The sequence below is a fragment of the Pristis pectinata genome, chromosome 1 (genome assembly GCF_009764475.1).
Source record: "Pristis pectinata isolate sPriPec2 chromosome 1, sPriPec2.1.pri, whole genome shotgun sequence".
Classification (NCBI taxonomy): Eukaryota; Metazoa; Chordata; class Chondrichthyes; order Rhinopristiformes; family Pristidae; genus Pristis; species Pristis pectinata.
This window is the reverse complement of record NC_067405.1, coordinates 79,785,098-79,807,650: the sequence shown is the minus strand read 5'-3', so window position 1 is coordinate 79,807,650 and position 22,553 is coordinate 79,785,098. Positions and strand designations below refer to the sequence as shown.

At 43.1% G+C, this 22,553-nt stretch overlaps 2 protein-coding genes across 6 annotated transcripts in view; one reads left to right on the top strand and one right to left on the bottom strand.

The window, feature by feature from the left end:
• zgc:112416 (uncharacterized protein LOC550509 homolog) overlaps positions 1-10,035 on the bottom strand; it is a 99,521-nt gene extending 89,486 nt beyond the window's left edge. The window contains exons 1-2 of the mRNA XM_052011903.1: positions 9,968-10,035; positions 291-544 (exon numbers count right to left, since the gene is read on the bottom strand). Of these exons, the coding sequence (XP_051867863.1) occupies positions 291-544; positions 9,968-10,035 (322 nt within the window). The remainder of the gene's footprint in view (positions 1-290; positions 545-9,967) is intronic.
• Positions 6,955-22,553, top strand: part of LOC127570505 (caspase-8-like) — a 54,125-nt gene continuing 38,526 nt past the window's right edge. For 3 of the 5 annotated variants that reach the window (XM_052016183.1, XM_052016174.1, XM_052016153.1), the window contains exons 1-3: positions 6,955-7,059; positions 13,876-14,166; positions 21,700-21,799. In XM_052016183.1, the coding sequence (XP_051872143.1) occupies positions 13,883-14,166; positions 21,700-21,799 (384 nt within the window). In that variant the 5' untranslated portion in view covers positions 6,955-7,059; positions 13,876-13,882. Of the gene's footprint in view, positions 7,060-7,422; positions 7,539-12,741; positions 12,761-13,875; positions 14,167-21,699; positions 21,800-22,553 lie in introns of those variants that run through there. The other 2 variants (XM_052016169.1, XM_052016162.1) reach the window with 2 other exon arrangements.

Below are 22,553 nucleotides of genomic sequence, written 5' to 3'. Positions count from 1 at the left end.
GCAGAGGGAGGGGGGAGAAAACAAACAAGCCGAAACGTTTATGCACGTCGAATCCTCAAGTTTAACATTGTTTAACATTCTTGACAATCACAATCATTGACAACCGGAGGCACAAGAGAGACTGCAGCTGCTGGAGATCCGGAGCAACACTCAAGATGCTGGAGGAACTCAGCAGGTCAGGCAGCATCTATGGAGGGAAATGAACAGTCGACATTCTGGGTCCAGATCCTTCATCAGGACAACCATCGACAATCACTTTTGACAATCATCATTGTTTAACATTCTTTCACCGCATATAAAAAGTTTTAGCTCGTCTCCACTTCTCTTGTATCCTTGTACTTTCCCCAGCTTAACTTTAAACTGAACGAAACAAAAATTCCCCGTGAAGACCCCGCCACATGGAAAATCCCCAGCTCCATTCTTCCTGCGCTTGTCCCGGGCCCTTGCTTTGGCCGGTTTCAGGTGCTTGCTCCTGAACTTCGCTGACGCTGCTTCTCGGTCACAACCACCTGGTCCTTTCCCCAACTCTGCCCAGCGTCCAACCCTGGTCAAAAAAATAAAGGATCCACGGGATCGTGGCAAATTGCATCCAAAATTGGCTCAGTGAGGAGAAGCCAAGGATCTGGCCAAATGCCTTGAGATGATTTTATAATCGAATCTGCCTCTGGATGGTTTACCCCCATTCTATTTCCTCTCCCGATTAAATTCTGCTCACCCTTTGAGAAACTGTAAACTCCCAATCCCAAACTTTACTAATCTATGGCAAATTTACAGGCTTCCTCCTTGAATTAATATCACCTTCAGTCTTGTTACACATTGTTGAGCTCCCATTTGTGTGGGATTTTATTCCCTGAGTGAATGTTCATTTGGTCCAGATTATGAATTGTTCCTTTAGAGATTTGCTGTTTACCTTCTGTCTTTTAAACTTCAGATAATTCTATGCAGTACTGACATATAGAGGAGTGCAGTGGGATACAGTACTGGTGGTGACGGGTCTGTCACTGTACAACACTGGGGTACAGTGCAGGTGGGGACGGGTCTGTAACTGTACAACACTGGGGTACAGTACTGGTGGGGATGGGTCTGTCACTGTATAACACTGGGGTACAGGACTAATTGGGCAGGTTTGTCGCTGCGTAACATGGGTACAGTACTGGTGGGTACTGATCTGACAGTATCAAAAGGTGTGAGACAGGGAGAGCAACATCAGCATAATATACTACCAGAGTTGGGGCTTTATTCAACCTTATCCTGGGAAATGAAGCTGGGAAAGTGGTGGAAGTATCAATAGGGGAGCATTTTGGGAATAATGATCATAATTCTGAAAGTTTCAAGGTGGTTATGGGAATGGATAAATTGGTTCTCAAGCTGCAAGAAGCTTATTTCACTAACGTATGACAAGACCTGGCGAAAATAGATTAGATGCAGCTGCTTGAGTTTAAAACCTTATTCAACAAGTGGGAATCATTTAAAAGTGAGGTAGTAAGAGTTTGAGTCATCACTGGTTGACAGGGGATATTGAGGATTTGATGAAGGGGAAAAAAGGAAGCATATGACAGTATAGTTAGCTGAAAACATGTGAGTTATTTGGTGTAGGATCATATGGGATGTAAGGAATGTTGGAGAGAACTGAAGAAAGAAATTAGGAGGACAAAAAGGGGCAGGAGGGTCCCAAGACATCCTATAAATATATTAGAAGGGTAACTAAGGAAAGGGTAAGTTTCCCTTGAGACCAAAGGGGTAAGATATGTGCGGAGCCAGAGGATGTGGGTGAAGTCCTAGATGAATACTTCTCTACAGTTACCAAGAAGAAAGGCATGGAAGAATGTGAGCTCAGGGTAAGGTACTTTGATATTGCAGACCATGTTAGTGTTAAGAGGAAGGAGGTGTTTTATGTCTTGGAGTGCATAAGGGTGGATAAAACCATACGGCCTGATGGGATCTATCCCAGGGTGCCCTGTCGGAGATTTTTCAATATTCATTAGCCATACATGAAGTACCAGAAGAGTGGAGGATTGTTAATGTTGTTCCTTTATTCAAGGATGTCAGCAGGGCTTTTCCCCTTAGCTACAGGGCAGTGGGCCTTATGCCAGTGGTAGGGAAATTACTGGAAAATATTCTAAGGAACAGGATTTACTTACACTTAGAAAAGCAGGGATAGATAAGGGATAGTCAGCATGGCTTTGTTGGGGGGGGGGGAGGGGGAAGGGGAAATCCTGTCTTACCAATTTGAACAAGTTTTTGAGGAGGTAACTAAGAAGACAGATGAAAGCAGGGCAGCAGTAAGGCCTTTGATAAATTTTGATAAGCTAATTTTGTCATAAATAATTTTCCTTCACCAAATGAGAGATTATTATCAGCAGTCAACTCATAAATAACAATAACACCTCTCCCTGTTTATGGTCTCTAGAGGCTTCACCATCACTAATATTACATTGTCTGAGCAGTAGTTACACAGATTATACCCCTCTTTCTTTCTTATTTAATATGTCCTCTAATTTTTCAACCTGTTGTTAAGAATTAACCTTCTTGTGCTGAAACTATCTCCCCATTAAGACAAAGTCATTATTTAGGTTTCCAATAAAAATTACACAGTGGTACTTCTGAGAATTGGAAGCAAACATCAGTCGAACTGTCAGATTGGACTTGGAAAACTAACAGAACTTTCCCACTTGTCTATGCTAGCCCTCACACCTGCAATTACAATTGTGTAAGAGTTGTTTACCAGTCACATGATTTATTGTAACCATAGATGACTCACTGTACCTTGAAACACCTAACATTGCAAAGTTCAACAGTGTTTGAAATTGTATCTAGTATACCAATGTAATAAGAATCAAATTTTTAAAAGATCTTTGGACATGAAAGTCTTACCCATTCTCCCACTGTTAAGGTAGCAGTATGCTGGCATGTACACTCATGACACCTTGTTTTATTTGACCACCAACTCTCTTGGTCCCTATCCTTTCTCTTAATTGCCTAGGCTGTCTGACATGCAATAAATTTCCTCCAACCAAATACTGGGAATACTAAAGCTATCTCCTTCAGTCCCTGTGACAGCATCTTTTTCCTCGCCCCTGATCCTAGAAACAAATGCGAAATTTCACCATCTTGGTATCATGTTGTAACAGTTTTGAAGTCGTATCTCTGCTGACACTAAAACCTTACATTTCCACCTCTGTGAAATTACCTAACTGCCTCTACCTCAGCATGGTAGCGTAGTGGTTAGCGTAACGCTATTACAGTGCCTGTGACCCGGGTTCAATTCCTGCCGCTGTCTGTAAGGAGTTTGTACGTTCTTCCTGTGTCTGTGTGGGTTTCCTCCGGGTGCTCCGGTTTCCTCCCACATTCCAAAGACGTATGGGTTAGGAGCTGTGGGCATGCTATGTTGGTGCCGGAAGAGTGGTAACACTTGGGGGCTGCCCCTAGCACATTCTCAGTAATGCAAAAAAATGCATCTCACTGTGTGTTTTGATGTACATGTGACTAATAAATAAATATCTTATCTTACATCTATTGCTGAAACCCTCATCTGTGTCCTTGTTACCACTGGGCTTGGCTATTCCATTGCACTCCTGGCAGGACTTCTTTGTTTCATGCTCTGTAAACTTAAGGCACTTCAAAATACTTACAACATTGTCCTGGTTCACTTGACATTAGTTTTGATCACATCTGTGCTGGATGACATACACAGACTCCTGATTAGACGATGCATTCACTTTAAAATTCTCATTCCTGTTTTCAAATCCTTCATGTTTCTGTAATCTCCTGTAGTCTTATAACATCCCATGATGGTTGTGGTCTTGGTAATGATATTTGTAAGGTTCATCTGGATCTCCTCTCATTCTTCTGATCTGTGAACACAAACCTGGCTGACCTAATCTCTCCTCATACCACCACCCAAGAAATCAGCCTGGTGAACCTTTACTGCACTCCTTTTATGGCAAGTATATCCTTTCTTAAATAAGAAGATCAAAACTGCATACAACATTCCAAGTAAAGTTTCACCAAATCCCTGTATAATTTTAGCAAGATATCTTCTCTTCTGTGCTCAAATCCTTCTGCAATGAAGGCCAACATGGCATTAATTAGCCATCCTAACTGCTTGTGGCATCTGAATGTTTGTCTTCAGTTACTGCCATACAAGAACACCTAAGTCTCTATTAACATAAATACTTGCCAATCTAATGCAATTTGAATAATATGCCATCATTCTGTTTTTCCTTCTGAAGTGGATAAGTTCACATTTATCCATATTATACTGCACGTGTCAAGTTTTTTCCCCATTTGTTCAATCTGTCCATGTCTCATTGAAGCCTCTTTGGAACCTCCTCACAATCCTACCCAGTTTGGTGTTATCAGCAAATTTTGAAATGTTACATTTCAAATCCAAATCCTTGACATATTTTATGAATAGCTGAGGCCCAAGCACCAATCCCTGCAATACCTCACTTGTCACTCTGAAAAAGACTCATTTATTTCTACTCCGTTTCCTTTCAACCAACTTTCAATTCAAGCCAATATATTATAGAACCATAGAACCATACAGCACAAAACAGGCCCTTATCCCGATTCCATTTAATTTTACACACTACCTTTTTATGTGAGACTTTATCAAACGGTTTCCAAAAATCCAAGATCACCATATCCACTGGCTTTCCCTTATCTATTTTAACAGTTACATCCTCAAAAAACTCCTGTAGTTTTGTCAAATACTGTTTCACTTCCAGAAATCCATGCTGACTTTGTCTAATTCCATTGACAATTTCCAAGTGTTCTGTTCTTATCCTTTATAATAGCTTCTAGCAGTTTCTCCACAACTGCTAATAACTGAAAAATGACAATCAAGGCATCTACCATTTTTTGGCTACCTTCTTTCGTACTCTGGGATGCACATTATTTGGCCCTGGATATTTATTGTCTTTCAATACCATTTATTCCTCCAGCACTAATTTCCTTTAATTCCTCCTTTTCAGACTCTTGGTTTGATTGCATTGTTAATTCCTCATTTTCAGACTCTCGGTTTGATTGCATTGTTTGGAAGTTAATTGTGTCCTCTTCCATGAAGAAAAACAAGGTACTTCTTTAATTGTCCTGCCATTTCCCTACTGCTCATCACGAATTCTTCCATTTCTAATTCAAAGGGACCTACTCTTGACTACGTTAATTTTTTCTTTTCAATATTTGTAGAAACTTTTACAGTCCACTTTAATCTTCCCTGGAAGTTTACTCACAAACCCTATTTTTGCTCCCTTAATTTTTTTGTCCTTCTTTGCTGAAATCTAAACTGCTCCCAATCTACAGGTTAGCTACTTTATATGGCAATCTTATATGACTCTCCTTTAGATTTTACATTATCCTTAATTATTAGCTATGATTGGATCACATTGGGTGAGCAGCTTTAAGTTCCTGGGTGTCAACATCTCAGAGGATCTATACTGGACCCAGCACATTGATGCAATCATGAAGAAAGCATACTGGTGGCTCTACTTCATGAAGCATTTGAGGAGATTCAGTATGTCACCAACACCTCTTACAAATTTTGATAGATGTACAGTGGGGAGCATTCTGACTGGTTGCATCACCACCTGGTATGGAGGCTCCAATGCACAGGATTGCAAGAGGCTGCAGAGGGTTGTAGACTCAGCCAGCTCCGTCAATGGGAACAACCCTCACCACCATCGAGGACATTTTCAAGAGGCGGTACCTCAAGAAGGCAGCGTCCATCACTAAGGACACTCACCATCTTGCCCTCTTCTCGTTACAGCCATTGGGGAGGAGGTACAGGAGCTTGAAGATGCACACTCAATGATTCAGGAACAGCTTCTTCCCTCCGCCATCAGGTTTCTGAACGGTCCATGAATCCATGAACACTACCTTGTTATTCCTTCTTTTTGCACTATTTATTTATTTTTGTAATTTATAGTAATTTTATGTCTTTTTACTGTACTGCTGCTGCAAAACAACAAATTTCACGTCATGTAAGTCAGTGATAATAAATCTGTTCTGATTCTGACATTTCCTGTTGCAGTTTTACACTGGGCAGAAACATTGTTCCTCCATTTATTCCCTAACTGTTGGTAATTGCCTTTCCAGCATTAGGCCTTTCAAGAAAACTCCCCAATCTGTTATTGCCAACTCATTCTACATACCTTTATAATTTCCTTCGTTTAAATGTAGGGCCCTAGTTTTGAATTGAACTATTCACTTTTCATCATACTCTATCATGCTATGGTCACTCTCCTTCAGTAGACCCTGGCATTTGGTAGGTATACACCAGTCAGTGGTGGAGGCCATGGATCTGAACTTCTGTGGCAAAGACATTGATTAAATGGGTAACTCCATCCTGAATGGTGACAAATTATATTTGAGCTGCAGTGAGTCTTGAACTGAGGACCATTTGATTAAAAGGCAGGCTTACTACCAAAGGAACTAACTTGATATTCGATTGCAGGATATATTTTTTTCCATGTCCCCATCATTTCATGAGAATCTTTTTTGAATGTAAGAAATTAGCAGCTAGAGTGCATTCCTTCAGGCAGTGACATCTCAAAAGGTTATACAAATGAAAAGGGAAAATTTGGAGGGCCATGGGGTATAAACTGCAGAAATGGAACAGTTGATGAGCTCTTTCAAAGAGTTTTGGAATTCAGCCGGGTAGGATCCTGTCCTCGCCCACAGTGTGGTCCCGGGCATTGACTGGGAGCCGGGACCCTGACAGAATTTTCCTCCTCCAGCCCATTGAGCTCCTTGGGCTGATATGTGGTGTGGCATGTGACATTTGCTCCCTGCAGTTTTACAGGGAAACTTGGTTCGGTAATTCCCGGAAATCAACGGATAGCCCAAATCAACCTCAACAACGCCGTGACCAAGAGACTGGTGTTCCACCCGATGGTTACATTATGCAGTTCTAACTAGATATTTATTCTAATTTCCTGGGCGGGACAAAGCCTGGGCATTTACTCAAGGATCAGCAGGCGTATTCGCCTGTCGCTCGCAAGTAGTTCAGTCTGGGAGCTTCTCTATCGAAACTTTTTCAGGGAAAGGAAGACTCACTGGGTGAGTTTTAATCTTTCTTTTCAGGATCGTGAATTGTTACGGTGGCGCCGTCGAGAGCGGGACAATTAGTTGAAGGGAAAAAAAAGTAAAAGTCGAAAGGGCCAAGAAATAGGGGAGAGAAAAGCCACAGACCAAACTCTGGATGTATCCCAAACGGGCTGTGAAAAGACGGTAGGCCCTCGCTGTGGCCGCGACCCGGACTTGTGCCTGCTCCCCCCCGTGCCACGCAGCTCGTTGCCCGCCTTTCTCCCGGCTGCGGGCGGGCAGCGCTGAGGAAGGAAATTCTGCGCATGCTGGGATCTGGAGCAACACACCAGGTGTTGCAGGAACTCAGCAGGTCAGGCAGCATCCGTGGAGGGAAATAAACAGTCGACGTTTCGGGCCGAGACCCTTCATCAGGACTGGAGAGGAAGAGGGCAGGAGCCAGAATAAGATGGTAGGGGGAGGAGTACACACAGACAAGTGAGCAGTGAGTCCAGGTGAGGGGGGGAAGGTAGGTGGGTGGGAGAGGGGGAGAAGATGTAATAAGCTGCGAGGTGATCGGTAGAAGAGGCAAAGGGCTGAAGGAGGAGGAATCTGGAGGGAGAGGGCAGTGAACCATGGAATAAAGGATAAGGGGAGGGGAGGGAGGAGATGGGCAGATCATCAAGGCAGGGGAAGGGAGCCATCGGAATAAGGGAAGACAAAGGAGTGGGCGGGGGGGGGGGGAAGAAGGGGTGGGGTTACCGGAAGCTAGAGAAATCCACCTTGAGGCCATCAGGTTGGAGACTCCCAAGGCAGAATATGAGGTGCTGTTCCTCCAACCTGCATCTGGCCCAACACGGCAGTAGAGGAGGCCATGGATAGACATGTCAGTATGGGAGTGGGATGTGGAATGGAAGAGGGTGGCCACCGGGAGATCCCGGCTGTTGCGGCAGACGGAGTGAAGGAGCTAGACGAAGCGGTCACTCAATATGCGTCGGGCCTCACTGGGGCAGCACGGTAGTGTAGCGGTTAGCGTAACGCTATTACAGCGCCAGTGACCCGGGTTTAATTCCAGCCGCTGTCTGTAAGGAGTTTGTACGTTCTCCCCGTGTCTGCATGGGTTTCCTCCGGGTGCTCTGGTTTCCTCCCACATTCCAAAGATGTACGGGTTAGGAAGTTGTGGGCATACGATGTTGGCGCCGGAAACGTGGCGACACTTGGGGGCTGCCCGCAGAACACTCTACACAAAAGATGCATTTCACGGTGTGTTTTGATGTACATGTGACTAATAAAGCTATCTTATACAGGAGGCCACACTGGGAGCATTGGATGCAATAAATGACACTTTGCTGGCTGTTGTGGCAGATGGAGCATCTGGTGCTCCCGGAACCCATCAAAGGCCTTATTAAAGTCCACATTAATCATTCTACTGCTCTGCCCTCATCAATACACTTTGTTAGCTCTTCAAAGAATTCAATCAAAATGGTCAGACGGGATCTGCCCTTGACTGTCTGCACATTGGCTGTCTCTGATTAGTTCCTGCCTTTCCAAGTGATCATTAATCCTCTCCCTCAGAATTTTCTCCAGTAACTTCCCTACCACTGATGTTAGGCTCACCAGTCTACAGTTACTGGGCTTTTCTCTGCTGCCCTTTTTGAAAAGGGGGACCACGTTTGCTGTCCTCCAGTCACCTGGTACCAAACTTGTGTTCAGCAAAGATTTAAAAATCACAGCCAGAGCTCCAGTGATCTCTTCCCTTGCCTCCTCTGTCAGCATGGAATAAATCCCACTCAGACCTGGGGAATCATGCATCTTTATGCCCACTAAAAAGTCATCGTCCTTCCTCTTCATTTACAGAGCTCTGCACTAGACTCTCACCTTACTCCATCATTGAATTCTCCAATCACAAAATCTGTTTCCTTTGTGAACTCCGATGAAAAGTAAAGTATTCATTTAGGACCTCACCTAAACCTTCCGATTGCCCATGTTGTCTCTAATGCACCCTTCTTTTTTCCTGGCTATTCTTTTGCCCTTAATATACATATAGAACACCTTCAGAATTACCTTAATCTTGTCTGCCAGTAATTTCTCATGACCTCTCTTTGCCTTCCCAATTTCCTTTTTAAGCACCTCCCTACACTTTTTATACTCTTGATGGGCCTCCTCCATCATTAATTCCCTACACCTGTCAAATGCTTCTGTCTTTCTCTTTACCCAGCCTTCAATATCCTTCAACATCCAAGGTTCCCTACATTTGTCATCCCTGGCTTTTACCCTTACAAGAATATGTTCACCTTGAGCTCTTGCTATTTCTGCTGTGAATGCTTCCCACTGTAGAGATGTAGACTCACCAGCAAGTAGATGTTCCTAATCTACATTTTCCAAGTTTTCCCTTATGTTAATGAAATTAGCCTTCCCCCAGTTTAAGACCTTTATTACTGGACCATCCCTGTTGTCTTCCATCATCACTTTAAAATATACAGAATTATAATCAGGATCTCCAAAATGCACTGACACTCCCTCCACTTGACCAGCTACACTCCCCAAGTTAGGTCCAGTAATATTCCTTCCCTCATTGGTCTATATACATACTGTGTCAAAAAACTCTCCTGGACACACCTCAAAAAATTTCTTCTCCCCGGACCCTTTAACGCTAAGACAGTCCTAGTTAATATTTGGGAAGTTGAAATCCCCTAATACAATAACCCTATTTTCATCACATCTCTCTGATATCTGCCCACATATCTGTTCCACTATCTCCGGTTGATGTCAGGAGGTCTGTAACACACCCCCAGCAAAGTGACGACAATCTTTTGTTTCTAATCTCTACTCATCGGGCCTCATTTGAGGAGCTTTCCAGGATATCCTCCCTCAAACTGAAGTATTGCAATCTTTGATTAATAGTGCAATGCCATCTCCTCTCTTAAATCCCCTTCCATCTCACCTGAAAATTCTGTACCCTGGGATATTGAGTTGCTGGTCCTGCCCATTCTTCAACCATGTGTCAGTCATAGCAGCAATATCATTGAACTCTGCGTTAATTAAAGCTTTGAGTTCATCTACCTTACTGTTTAGACTCCTTGCATTAAACTAGATGCAATTTAGCTTTGTATTTCCCTCGTGTTCATTTATCCTCCTGCGCTCCCTATTAGACTTCCTATTCCTCCTCTAGGTGACTATTCTTCTCCATCTGAACATCTGCTCTAAGCCCCATTCCTCTGACAACTTAGTTTAAACCTTCCCCAATAGCTTTAGCAAACCCTCCTGCTAGGATGTTGGTCCCGTTCTGGTTTGATGCAGCCCTGTTGTACAGGTCCCACCTTCCCCAGAAATGGCCCCAATGGTCCAGGAACCTGAAGTCCATCCTCCTGCATCACCCCTTCAGCCGTGCATTCATCTGACCCATCATTCTATTCTGGTACTCACCAGCTAATGGCACCAGAAGCAATCCAGAGATTACAACTTTTGAGATCCTAAGATAAGATGAGATATCTTTATTAGTCACATGTACATCGAAACACACGGTGAAATGCACCTTTTGTGTAGAGTGTTCTGCAGGCAGCCCACAAGTGTTGTCACGCTTCTGGCGCCAACATAGCATGCCCACAACTTACTAACCCGTAAATCTGTGGAATGTGGGAGGAAACCTATGCAGATACAGGGACAACGTACAAACTCCTTATAGACAATGGCTGGTGCTGTAGTAGTGTTACACTAACCACTACTCTGCTGTGTACCTAGCTATCTAGCTCCCTAAACTCAAGTTGCAGGACTTCATCCCTTCTACCAATATCATTAGTACCTATGTGTACCACAATCTCTGGCTGTTCACCCTCCCCCTTCAGACTGTCCTGCAGCCACTCCAAGGCATCCTTGACCCAGCACCCGGGAGGCAGTATTCCAATTAGCAGTCTCTTTTGTGGTCACAGAAATGCCTATCTGCTTCTCTTACGATAGAATTCCCTGTCACTCTCCCAGTCCTGTTACCCCCTTTCTATAGAATGCCACAAACTGGGCTTTCGTGCTGTACTCCCCAGGGAGCCATTCCTCCCTGATAGTACCCAGCAAGGTTTACTTATTAGCGAGGGGAATGACCATAGGAGACTTCTGCACCACCTGCCTGCCCTTCCCGGTGGTCACCCATCTCCTCTGTTTCTGTGCATGTGGATTGACCAGCTCACTAAACGTGTTGTCTACTACATTCTCCACATCTTGGATGCTCCATAGTGAGTCCATCTGCAGCAACTGCTATATGCGGTCTGAAAGAAGTTGCAATTGCAAATGCCCCCAATCTCCCACACCGCTGCCCTAGCCTCCATAATCTTTATGTCTTTTTGATTAAGACAGTAAGATAGAGGGAAAAAAAACTTATTTTGTTACTACTCACTGTGGTCACCGAAGCCCCATGCTCACCGAAGCCCACATTTTGACCTCAACAGCAGCACTTTGACTTCAAGGCAGCCCCTTTCAAGAAGGCTGCTCCCGCTAGAGTTTGCCTCCTTTTCTCTGCTGCCAGATGGAAAAACTCGCTCTCTTGCAATTGTAAGATTTAAAATACATTTCAACAGGTACATGGATAGAAAAGGTTTAGATGGATATGGGCCAAATGCGGGGAAGTGGGACCAGCTCAGGTAAACAACTTGGTCGGCATGGACCAGCTGGGGCACAGACCCTGTTTCCATGCTGTATAACTCTGGAACTGCCTATTTGAACTGTCGCTGCTGCTCCATGCCTTTCGGTAGGAAATATTATCAGAGTAACCTCGATTAGTGACTGCAGTGCTTTTCAGTGGAGGGAATATATGTTTGGGATGGTGGATGGGGTTCCAATCAAGTGGACTGCTTCCTCCTAAATAGTGTTGAGCTTCTGAAGTTTTATTGAGAAAAGATAAGATATTTATTTATTAGTCACATGTACATGGAAACACACAGTGAAATGTGTCTTTTTTGCGTTACTGAGAATGTGCTGGGGGCAGCCTGCAAGTGTCACCTCTCTTCTGGCGCCATCATAGTATACCCACAACTTCCTAACCCGTACGTCTTTGGAATGTGGGAGGAAACTGGAGCACCCGGAGGAAACCCACATCAACCTGGGGATAACGTACAAACCCCTTACAGACAGCAGTGGGAATTGAATCCGGGTTGCTGGCACTGTAATAACGTTACGCTAACCACTACGCTACCGTGCTGTTAGAGCTGCATTCATCCAGGCAAGTGGAGAGTATTCCATCACACTCCTAACCTGTGACTTTTAGATGACAGAAGGGCTTTCGGGTGAGTCACTCACAAAAAGGTACCTAGTCTCTGAGCAGCTATTGTGGCCACGATTTCTATCTGGCTGGTCCAGCTGAGTTTCTAGTCAAAGGTGACTTTTAGGATGTTGGTGCTAAGGGCTCCAGACACTGTTTATGTCATTGAATATCAAGGGTAAGTGGTGAGAATCTCGTGTTAGAGATAGTGATTGCCTGGCACCTCTGGACTGCGAATGTTATTTGCCACATATCAGCCCGTGGCTGAATGGGTCTTGCCATTTTGTAAGCACGAGTTACCTCATTGATGGAGCAGTTGAAAATGTAATTGAATATTGTGCAACCATCAGTGAACAGCCCCACTTATGATGGAATGAAGGTCATTGATGAAGCAGCTGTAGATGGTTGAGCCTACAACATTGTCCTGAGGAACTCCTGGGGCAAGGATGATTGATCACCAACAACCACAGCCATCTAACTTTGTACAAGGTATGATTGGAGCGTTCCCTTGATGCCCGTTGACTTCAGCTTTACCAGGGTGCTTGGATGCCACACTCAGCCAGGTGCTGCCTTGATGTCAAGGGCAGTCACTCTCAGCTCACCTCAGGAATTCAACCCTTTGATCCATGTTTGGAACAGGGATAAGGTCTGAAGCTGAGGGGTCTTAGCGAAAACCAAACTGGCATGGCAGAGTAGGTTATTGGTGGGCAAGTGCCACTTCATAACCCCGTCAGTAAGATGATGCTGGAGGAACTCAGCAGGCCAGGCAGCATCTGTGGAGAAAAGCAGGTGGTCAACGTTTCAGGTCAGGACCCTTCTTCAGGACTGAAGATAGGAAAAGGGGAAGCCCAATATATAGGCACCTGCCTATCACTATCTCTTACCTGCATCTACCTGTCACCACCTTGTGCCCACCCCGCCTCCCCTATTTTGTCCACCTATCACTGTTCTGCTTTTCCCTCCTATATATTGGGCTTCCCCTTTTCCTATCTTCAGTCCTGAAGAAGCGTCCTGACCCGAAACATTGACAGCCTGCTTTTCTCCACAGATGCTTCCTGGCCTGCTGAGTTCCTCCAGCATCATCGTGTTTTTCATCCAGATTCTAGCATCTGCAGTCCTTTGTTTCCCCATCAGTAAGACCTTCCATCGCTTTGCTGATGATTGTGAGTAGACTGAGTGGTAATTTGGCAGGTCACATTTGTCCTTTTTGTGAACAGGACATACCTGGGCAACTCTCCACATCATCGGGTAGATGCCAGTGTTGTAACTGTACTGGAAAACTTGGCTAGAGATGCAGCTAGTTCTGGAGCGCAGGTCTTCAGTACTGGAGCTGGGATGTTGTTTGATCCCATCACCTTTCCAGTGCTCTTACCCATATCTTTATATCATGTGGAATGAATTAAATTGGCTGAAAATTGGCTTCTGTGTTTGGCCCTACCCCCTTCAGATCCCTGATCCTCCTCCCCGTGCCTGGGCCTCTCTCCCCCATGACTACTGGACCTGGACCCACTCCTGGCATTTGCCCTGGTCTTGGCTTTGATAATCTGACAGTACCGGTCAATTATTTCTGAGCTTAAATTTTGTTTTTCTTTTGGGTTACCAAGGGAGAAGATGGCTGCTGACACCAAGCACCATTTTCTGAAAATAACTGAAGAGCTGGATGAAGAGGAGGTGAGGGACTTGAGGTTCTTGTGCAATGACTACTTTCCAATAGGCAAACCGATGAAGAGTGCCCTAGACTTACTTGAAGCACTGCAGCAACAAAACCTGGACATTTTTCCTGAACTCCTGTATCGAATTCAGCGATTTAAATTACTCTCTGATCTAGGAAAGCGGAAGGCTGAAATGGAGCAGCATTTACAACAACCGGGAAATTGTAAAATCTCAACTTACAGGTATTTTCCTTATCTTTCCAATTGCTTACTTTTTGTGCTGGTCTTACCTTGAAGGAACCGTTCTGACGAAGAGTCCTCAATCTGAAACATTGACTCTATTTCTCTTTGCACTGATCCTTCCTTATGTGATGAGTGCTTCCAGCATTTTCTGTTTTTGTTTAAGATTTCCAGTATCTGCAGTCTCTGGATTTTCATAGAATAACTGATGAATCAATTCTTTCATTGCTGTTTGCTGGACTTTTGCTCACAAAATTGCTCATCTCTTCATGCCCAAAGTTATTAATTACCAAAATGATCCATTATCTAAACTCAAGAGAATAAAGGCCCAGTCCGCCTAAACTCTCCAGCCATCCAAGAAATCAATTTGGTGAACTTTCACTGTACTTACTCTATTTCAGGTATATCCTTCCGAAGGTAGGGAGACCAGACATGCACAGAATATTCTAGGTGTAGTCTTACCAGGACACAATATAATTGGGACTCTCAGAACTTGATCCCCTCATCCAAATCACTGAAAGACTGCGAACAGCTGGGGCATCAGCACTGATCACTGCAGCAACCCACTGGCCACATCCTCCGAACCTGAAAATGACCTAATTATCCCTACCTGCTGTCCATTAGTCTCCTCCATACATTATTCTGACTACCGTGTGCTCTAATTTTGTTTAATGATCTCTTCCAAAGCACCACATTGAAGGCCTTCTGGAAGTTTAAGTACACCACATCAATTTAAGCACACCAACATTAAGTTCATTAAGTTCAAGTGTATTGTCTTGGGCATATGTACCCAGGGATAACTGCTATGAAAATTAACTTTTTGCAGCAGCAGCACAGTACATTACAAACATGACAAACATAGATTACATAAACTTAAATTAACCTAAATTATACATAACTTACACAGCACAATAAAAAAAATAATATAACAAGTTGAGGGAAATATAGTCTGAGGTAGAATTTAGGCTTTTTCAGGTCGGTTCAAGAACCTGATGGCAGTGGGGAAGAATTATATATTCAGCTTGTTATAACCTCAAAAAAAATCCACCCTAAGATAAGGTTATCTTGCAGTCCATTAATTTCCCCAATACTAAGTTTTTATGAATATTTATTTCTGTCACCTGTAATTCTTCACTATTTCCAGGATAGTTTTTTGTGTCTTCTTCTGTGAAGAGAGACACAAAATATTTGTTTAATTTCTCTGCATTTCCCTATGCCCCATTATACTTTCTCCTGTCTCAATTCACTTTGATTTCAGTTATTTTGTTCCCTTTCTACACATCTGTAGAATTTCTCATGGTCCACTTTACATTTCTTGCAGGACCACTTGTTTTCAAATTGACCTTACCTCAATGCCTTGGTTTTCCTTTACAGAATTCTGAATTTTTTCCAATGATCAGGCTTAACATACATTTTTTTTCATTTGATCTAAAGCCATCTTAAACTTCATTCTATAGACACAACTGGACATTTCGTTTTGGGTTTTTTTGCCTCAAGGTTTTATATATTCTGTACATTATGCGTCAGCCAATTGCTTGTTCACTATCATATCTTTTAACCTACCAACTCATACCTCACATTTTTGCAGTTTGCTTTGTTTAGACTTAAGATTCTATTTTCAGGTTGAACCAAATCACTTACAATTTTCACATAAAATTATCACATTATGATCACTGTAAAGGCTCTTTAACCACCAGATCATCAATTAACCCCTTATTCAATACATAATACAAGATCAAAGTAGTCTGTTGGTACCTCAACATCCTGATCTAAAGGACCATCACTTATATTCTCCACAAATTCATCCTCAGTGCGATTTCTGCTCATTTGGTTTTGCCCCATCAATATGTAGATGAAAGTCCTCCATTGTTATTTTATTACCCTTGTTGTATACAACACTAATTTCTCTGCTTAATGCTATGCCGACTATTCTTAGGGGCCAATATACAACTCACGCCAATGCATTCTGTCCCAATCTGCTTCAGCTTTTTGGAGCAAAATATGCAGATGCTGGAAATCCAAAACAAAAACACAGAATGGTGGAAGCAATCTGCAGATCAGGCAGCATCCATGGGGAGAGAAATAGAGTCAACAGTTCAGGACAAGAACCTTCAACAGAACTGGAAAAGTTTGAAAAGTGTTTCAGGTTGCAGAGAGGGGGAGGTTGAGATAACAGGGGGAATGCCTGTGATAAGGTGCAGACCAGAGTGGTTGAAATAATAAATACTTTAAAACATGGCAGTTAGAGACAGAAGAGAAAGAAGAAACAAGTTGAAACTGAAAGAAACAGCTGCATCTCTGGAGAAAAGGAAAATAAAGGGTGGTAACCTGAAGTTGTTCAATTAAGTCCTGAGGATTACAATGTTGCCAGACTAAAGACGAAGAGCTTATCCTTGTTTACATTGGGCATTGTTAGAGCAACGTAAGAGGTTGGAGACAGAATGCTCAGGGTGTGAGCCGCACATCGAATTAAAATGACAAGCAACTAGAAGCTGACAGTTGTCATTGCAAACCAAACAGAGGTGTTCTGTAGAGTGGTTACACAATCTCTCTTTGTTTCTCCAATGTAATGGTGACCATATCGTGAGCACCATATGGCCCCTATCTTACACTTCCCTTTCCTTAATTACATCTCTTTCCTCATCTCAAGATGACCAATATCCATTATAATTCACTGACTCCCAGAGCTATCTCAATGACACCTCATCTGATACCTAGTTCCTGTAAGGATTCCAGTTTCTCCATCTCTATTGCATCTGTTCTTATAATGAGACTTCCCACACCAGTGTCTTCCCTTCTACTATAATTGACAGGGCTCTTAACCATGCATTGCTCCTCTCACCCTGTTGTAAGACAAGTTCGAAAGGTCTCGAAGGGCAAGGACTCTGGACACAGTCTTTGGAGTCAAAATGATTTATTTACAAAGACAACGCGGGACAGGATGAACAGGAACAAACGCACACATACACGCACATGGGTGATCGCGAACGTGGGGGAAATCGCAACAAGGGTGAGATGCACGCACACAACAAACTGGGTACAGACGAATCAAGGCAGAAACAATACGATGCCTGCCACCCCTCGACTCAGTGCAAGCATTGGCTCTACGCTACTGGGAATCTACTTAGGACGCTCCTAACCCTTATGGAACTGCTCACTCTTACCAATGGTCTCTTCAGCGTTGTTTCATGATTCCTGGAGCAGTCAAAAGAGCGAGTCACGCACATGTGGCATTCTTTATAGTGCTGGAGGGCTGGGTGGTCCACCCCAGGTAGTTCAAACAAGCCAGTGGTTCAGGGCCAGGTACAAAGGTGTTCATAGAGGCCAATGGTCAAGTGCGTGCACTAATGGGTGGGTGGAGCCAGACCTTGATTGACAGTGATGTGGCTTTCAACCAGGTGATCAATGGTGTCACGTGACAGCCATGACCCTTCACAATACACACCACCACTCCTCTCAGCCAGAGCAAGGATAGGGTTCCTCTCTTCCTTACCTTCCAATTCATAATCCTTCATAATTTCCAGCACTTTCAATGGGACTTCTTCCTCTCTCCTCTCCTTTCACCATAGCCAACACACCACTCCCTTTGCAAATCCAAGTTACCTCTTTCATCTCTACTCCTTCTCAGGGCACTTTTGCCTCCAGCCACAGATGTAACATCTGCCCTTTTACCTCATCCTTTCCCACTATCTAGTGACTCAAACAGTCTGATCAGGTGAAGCAGTGATTCACTTGTACTTCTTCCATTTTAGTGCACTACATTCGGGTGGTCATAGTGTGGTTTCCCCTACACTGGAGAAACTAAACACAGGTTGGGTAATGGAGACACAAGAGACTGCAGATGCTGGAATCTGGAGCAACAAACAATATGCTGGAACAACTCAGCGGGTGTAGCAGCATCTGTGGGGGGTTGGGAGGGGGAGGAATTGTCAACGTTTTGGGTCGAAACCCTACATCAGGATTTTGGTAACAGCTTTGCAGAATACCTCCATGCAGTCCACAGTGGGGGGAGAGAGGTGGGGGGGGGGGGGGGGTCAGAGCTTCAGTTACCAACAACCTTCTATCCCCCTCTTGTGTCTTCTGCCTTCAATCCCCTACATTGCTCCAATGGTGGTCATCATAAGCTCAAAAACAGCATATCATAGAGTTGTACAGCATAGAAACAGGCCCTTCAGCTCACCACATCTGTGCTGACCATCACTACTAATCCCACTTGCCTGCATTAATTCCATATCCCTCTATGCCCTGCTCATGCAAGTACCAGTCCAGATGCCTCTTAAATGTCATTACTGTTCCTGCCTCTACCACCTCCTCTGGCAGCTCATTCCAGATGCCAACTACCCTTTGATTGAAAAATGTACCCCTCAGATCCTCTTTAAACCTCCTCCCACTTGCTTTAAACCTCTGTCCTCTAGTTTAAGAAACCCTCACCATAGGAAACAAGACACTGGCTTTCTATTCCTCTCATCATTTTATTTACCCCATCATGTCACCTGCCAGCCTCCTTTGCTCCAGGGGAAATAGACCCAGCCTATCTAATCTCTCCTGATAGCTCAAGTCCTAATCATCAACCACTTGGCTGTGTTGTAGCCCTCAGGACATAACATTGAATTTTTTAAAAGTCAGGTAACCACCCCCTTTTCTTTCTCAATAGATGTGACTGTACCTTTAAGTTTCAACATGTTTCTTTTTACCCTTCTGTCTTTAACTGTTAGTTTCTAAAGTAATTGTTACCTTCACCCTACATAAAGATTTCCTCGTCTCTCTGTACCCTCTCTACTCTTTGCAGCATAAACACCACTATTTTCTCATTTTCCCAGGTCTTATTCAAACTGGTCCCACCCAATTCAAGAGAAGCTATCGCAGTGTTTCCATGTTGCCCTAGTAGTGACTCCAGATGTTGAAACCCATTTCTTCCATTGCTAACTTTGAGCCATGCATTCGACTCTGTGATCTTACTAATTCTACGACAATTTGTATGTGATTCAGGTAGTAGTCCAGAGATCACCTAAGTGAACTACTTCTTAATTTGTACCTCAACTGCTTCAGCAGAACCTTCTTCCTTTTCCATCTTTCTCATTGGTTCCCATATGGACCAAGACAACTGGGCCTTTCCGCTCCACTCCAAGTTTCTCCTGCCCAGAGCCCTGGACAGGCAACACAACCTAATGGGATTCACGTTCAATGTTGCCAAGAACAGTATCTATCCCCCCAGCTATAATTTCCCTATTAACAATATATTTCTTTTCACTCCCCTAACTTAAATGACCCCAAACCACGGTGCCATGGTCAGTTTGCTTATCCACTCTCCATTCCTTGCAGTCATACACATAGACTGCAGAAAATGTATACCTTTCAGCTGATGCACCTGCTGAACCCCCATAACTGCCTTACTAATTGCCAAAAGATGTCTTGAATGAATACTGGAACACACTGCCACAGAGGACAGGTATTCTCACAACTTTTAAGAAGCATCCTGACATGCACTTGAATCACCAAGGCCTAGAAGGCTACAGAGCAGGTGCCAGTATATAGGATTAGTATAGATAGATACTTGATGGTTGGCATGGACCTGGTGGGTAAAGGACCTGTTTCAGTCTGTATGATTCAGTGGTATTTCCTTTAGATTGACAATTTTTAATTTATCAGTTCATCTTTGGGACCTGGGTGACACTGGTAGATGATTACTGGTAGAGACCTTATCGAATACCTTCTGGAAATCCAAATATATTACATCTACTGGTCCCACTTTATCCACTCTGTTTGTGACAACTTCAAAGAACTGAAGCAGATTTTTCAAATCTGATTTCACTTTCATAAGTCCATGTTGGTTCTGCTGATTTTCTAAATGTCCTGCCATTACCTTCTCAATGATGGATATATCAATTACCTACCATTGCAACCATGGCCCACATTTCTTCTAGGATGGACTATTCATATGCTTTTGTGGCCACTTTTCCATATTCCACCCTCTCCTCTAACACTCTTTTACACTGGGCATTACCCCTTTGACTCCAAGACCATCAATCGCTCAAATTTAATATCAAATTCATTCAAATTCACTCACGACCTCATTCCTCCCTATCAATGTGCTTTTCAGCTGCCAAATCTTCCAAGGTCAATGTTATCCTAATTCTGGCCTGTTATGCAGTCACTAATCTCTTTGTCCTGTCACTGATGGATATATCTTCAGCTCTCTCAGTTCTATGATCTGGAATTCCCTTTCCAAACTTCCTTCTCCTTCTACAAAGTTCTCAAAGCTCATCTTCTGAGCAAATTTTTAATGGCTCTTCCCAATAGCTCCCTTGGTGATTTATCAACTTCTATATGATTGGACTTCTGCAAAGCACTTCAGGCTGCTTAGTGACATTAAAAGTGTACTGTACGTAATTGTAAGTATACTTTTAAGAACATGTATTCGGGCTCCTGATACATTGTTGTACCAGATACTGATGAATGAGTCCATAGTTTACTGTCTTTAATAAAAGATAGTTTGTTGCTAGCTTTACCCGTTATTTCCTGATGTAAACAAAAATATCAAAGTGTCTACAAACACCACAGGCATAAATCTTTGTTTGAAGCCCTTCTTGTACAGGTTCAAGACACAATAAATTTACTATGATCCCATTGCTGTTAATGAAATCGCTCTTTATGCCAAGGGCTGCTGCAATTTTCTACATTAGTCCCACCACTACACTTAAGAATAATTTCTTTTAGGTGAAATTTCTCGATAAGCACCTATACAAGTGCAAGTTTCTTTCTTTCTCAACAGTGTCCTTTTTACAGGTTAGAATAAGAGTAGACACTATAGTGCCCACCAGGGTAATTTGTAATAAGCTCTCATACACTTCACTGGTTACTCTGGGAGATCCCAGGCAGTGGAGGCTTCCAGTTTCCAAGTCATATCCAGCTTGGACAAGGCACAAGATCACTGCCCCACCCAATCCCCTACAAAAGAACATTCCTAATGATTGAATTCCCACTTTCTAAACTAGCTATACTGTGATAAGCAGTATCTTGTGGATTCATCCAGCAACTAAGTAGACGTATTGTTTGGTGCAGCTCTAGGAACTGGGTACATGTACTATGTGGCCACGAGTTGTCTTGCCTATGATACAGTGAGTTAATCTCAGCCAAACTGGTATCTAATAGAGGTGCTACAATTTATCTCAATTACTCCAGGATAAGGAAGAAAAATAAAAAGCTAAGAATCTTGCTTTTGATTGTCATCTTGTGACAGTTAAGGTAGGGATGTTGGGTGAGAACAGCCTTAGATTATAAATCCACAGCCTTCAAAATCTCAAAATAAGATTGGCCAGCTGCGTGAAATATGAGAGCCAATACCCACCTGAGAAGAGAAACTTTGGAAAACAAAAGCTGCCAACAGCACCAGCATTTCCTGTCATCAGTAATTCTTGCCTTATGGAAGGGTTGATTTATATATTGAGATAAAAACAGTAAATTCTAATTCTAAGATAAAGCTTCAGAATTTCTTTCAGATATCAATCCCAAAACTTCTTTCTTGTTTCTGTTTAGAGTGCTGCTGTATAACATTTCCAAACAGATTGATAATAACGAGCTTGAAAAGATAATTTTTATATCGAATATACCCAAGGGAAAATGCCAGAACATCAAGGTAAGCAAAAGCGGGTGGGGATGGTTATATTGGGAATGCAATAAACATAAGAAAACAGGAGCAGGAGAAGGTTCTTCAGCCCCCCAAGATCGCTCCACTATTCAATATCATCATGGCTTTTCTGCATCAGGCCTCATCTCCTGTGCCAGTTCCCCATAGCCCCCAATTCCCTGACCTTTCAAAAAATTATCTATTTAAATGCTCCCACTGATCGAGCTTCCACAATCCACTTGGACAGGAAATTCCAGAGATTCACCACCCACTGCATGAAGACATTCCTTTGCACTTCAGCTTTAAATGACCAGCCCCAAATCCTGTAACTATCTCCCCTCACTGGAGATTCCCCCACCAGAGGAAATCTCTCAACAGTGACCCTTATCATGCCCCCTCAGCATCTTATATGATTTAACAAGATTACCCCTCATTCTTCTGAACTCCAAAGATTATCAAACTAATTTCTATAGCTGCCTGCAATAGGAATGTGTTCTATTTGTGCAGTAAAGTGTATACTTCAAATTATATGAATCCCCCTAATTATTTCCACAGAATTGGATAGAATGTGGGGCTTAGGCATTAGTTTTGGGTGACTGACTTGATGCATACAAACCAGGAGAACTTGAATTTAATGTTAACTCATCTCAACCGATGTACTAGTATGACATCATTATCTTTGTGTTAGCAAGTTTTCTAAGCAGGGCCACAGCAGGAAACCAGCAGTGTGGAATTTGCATCCGAACATAACCAGACTCATCTG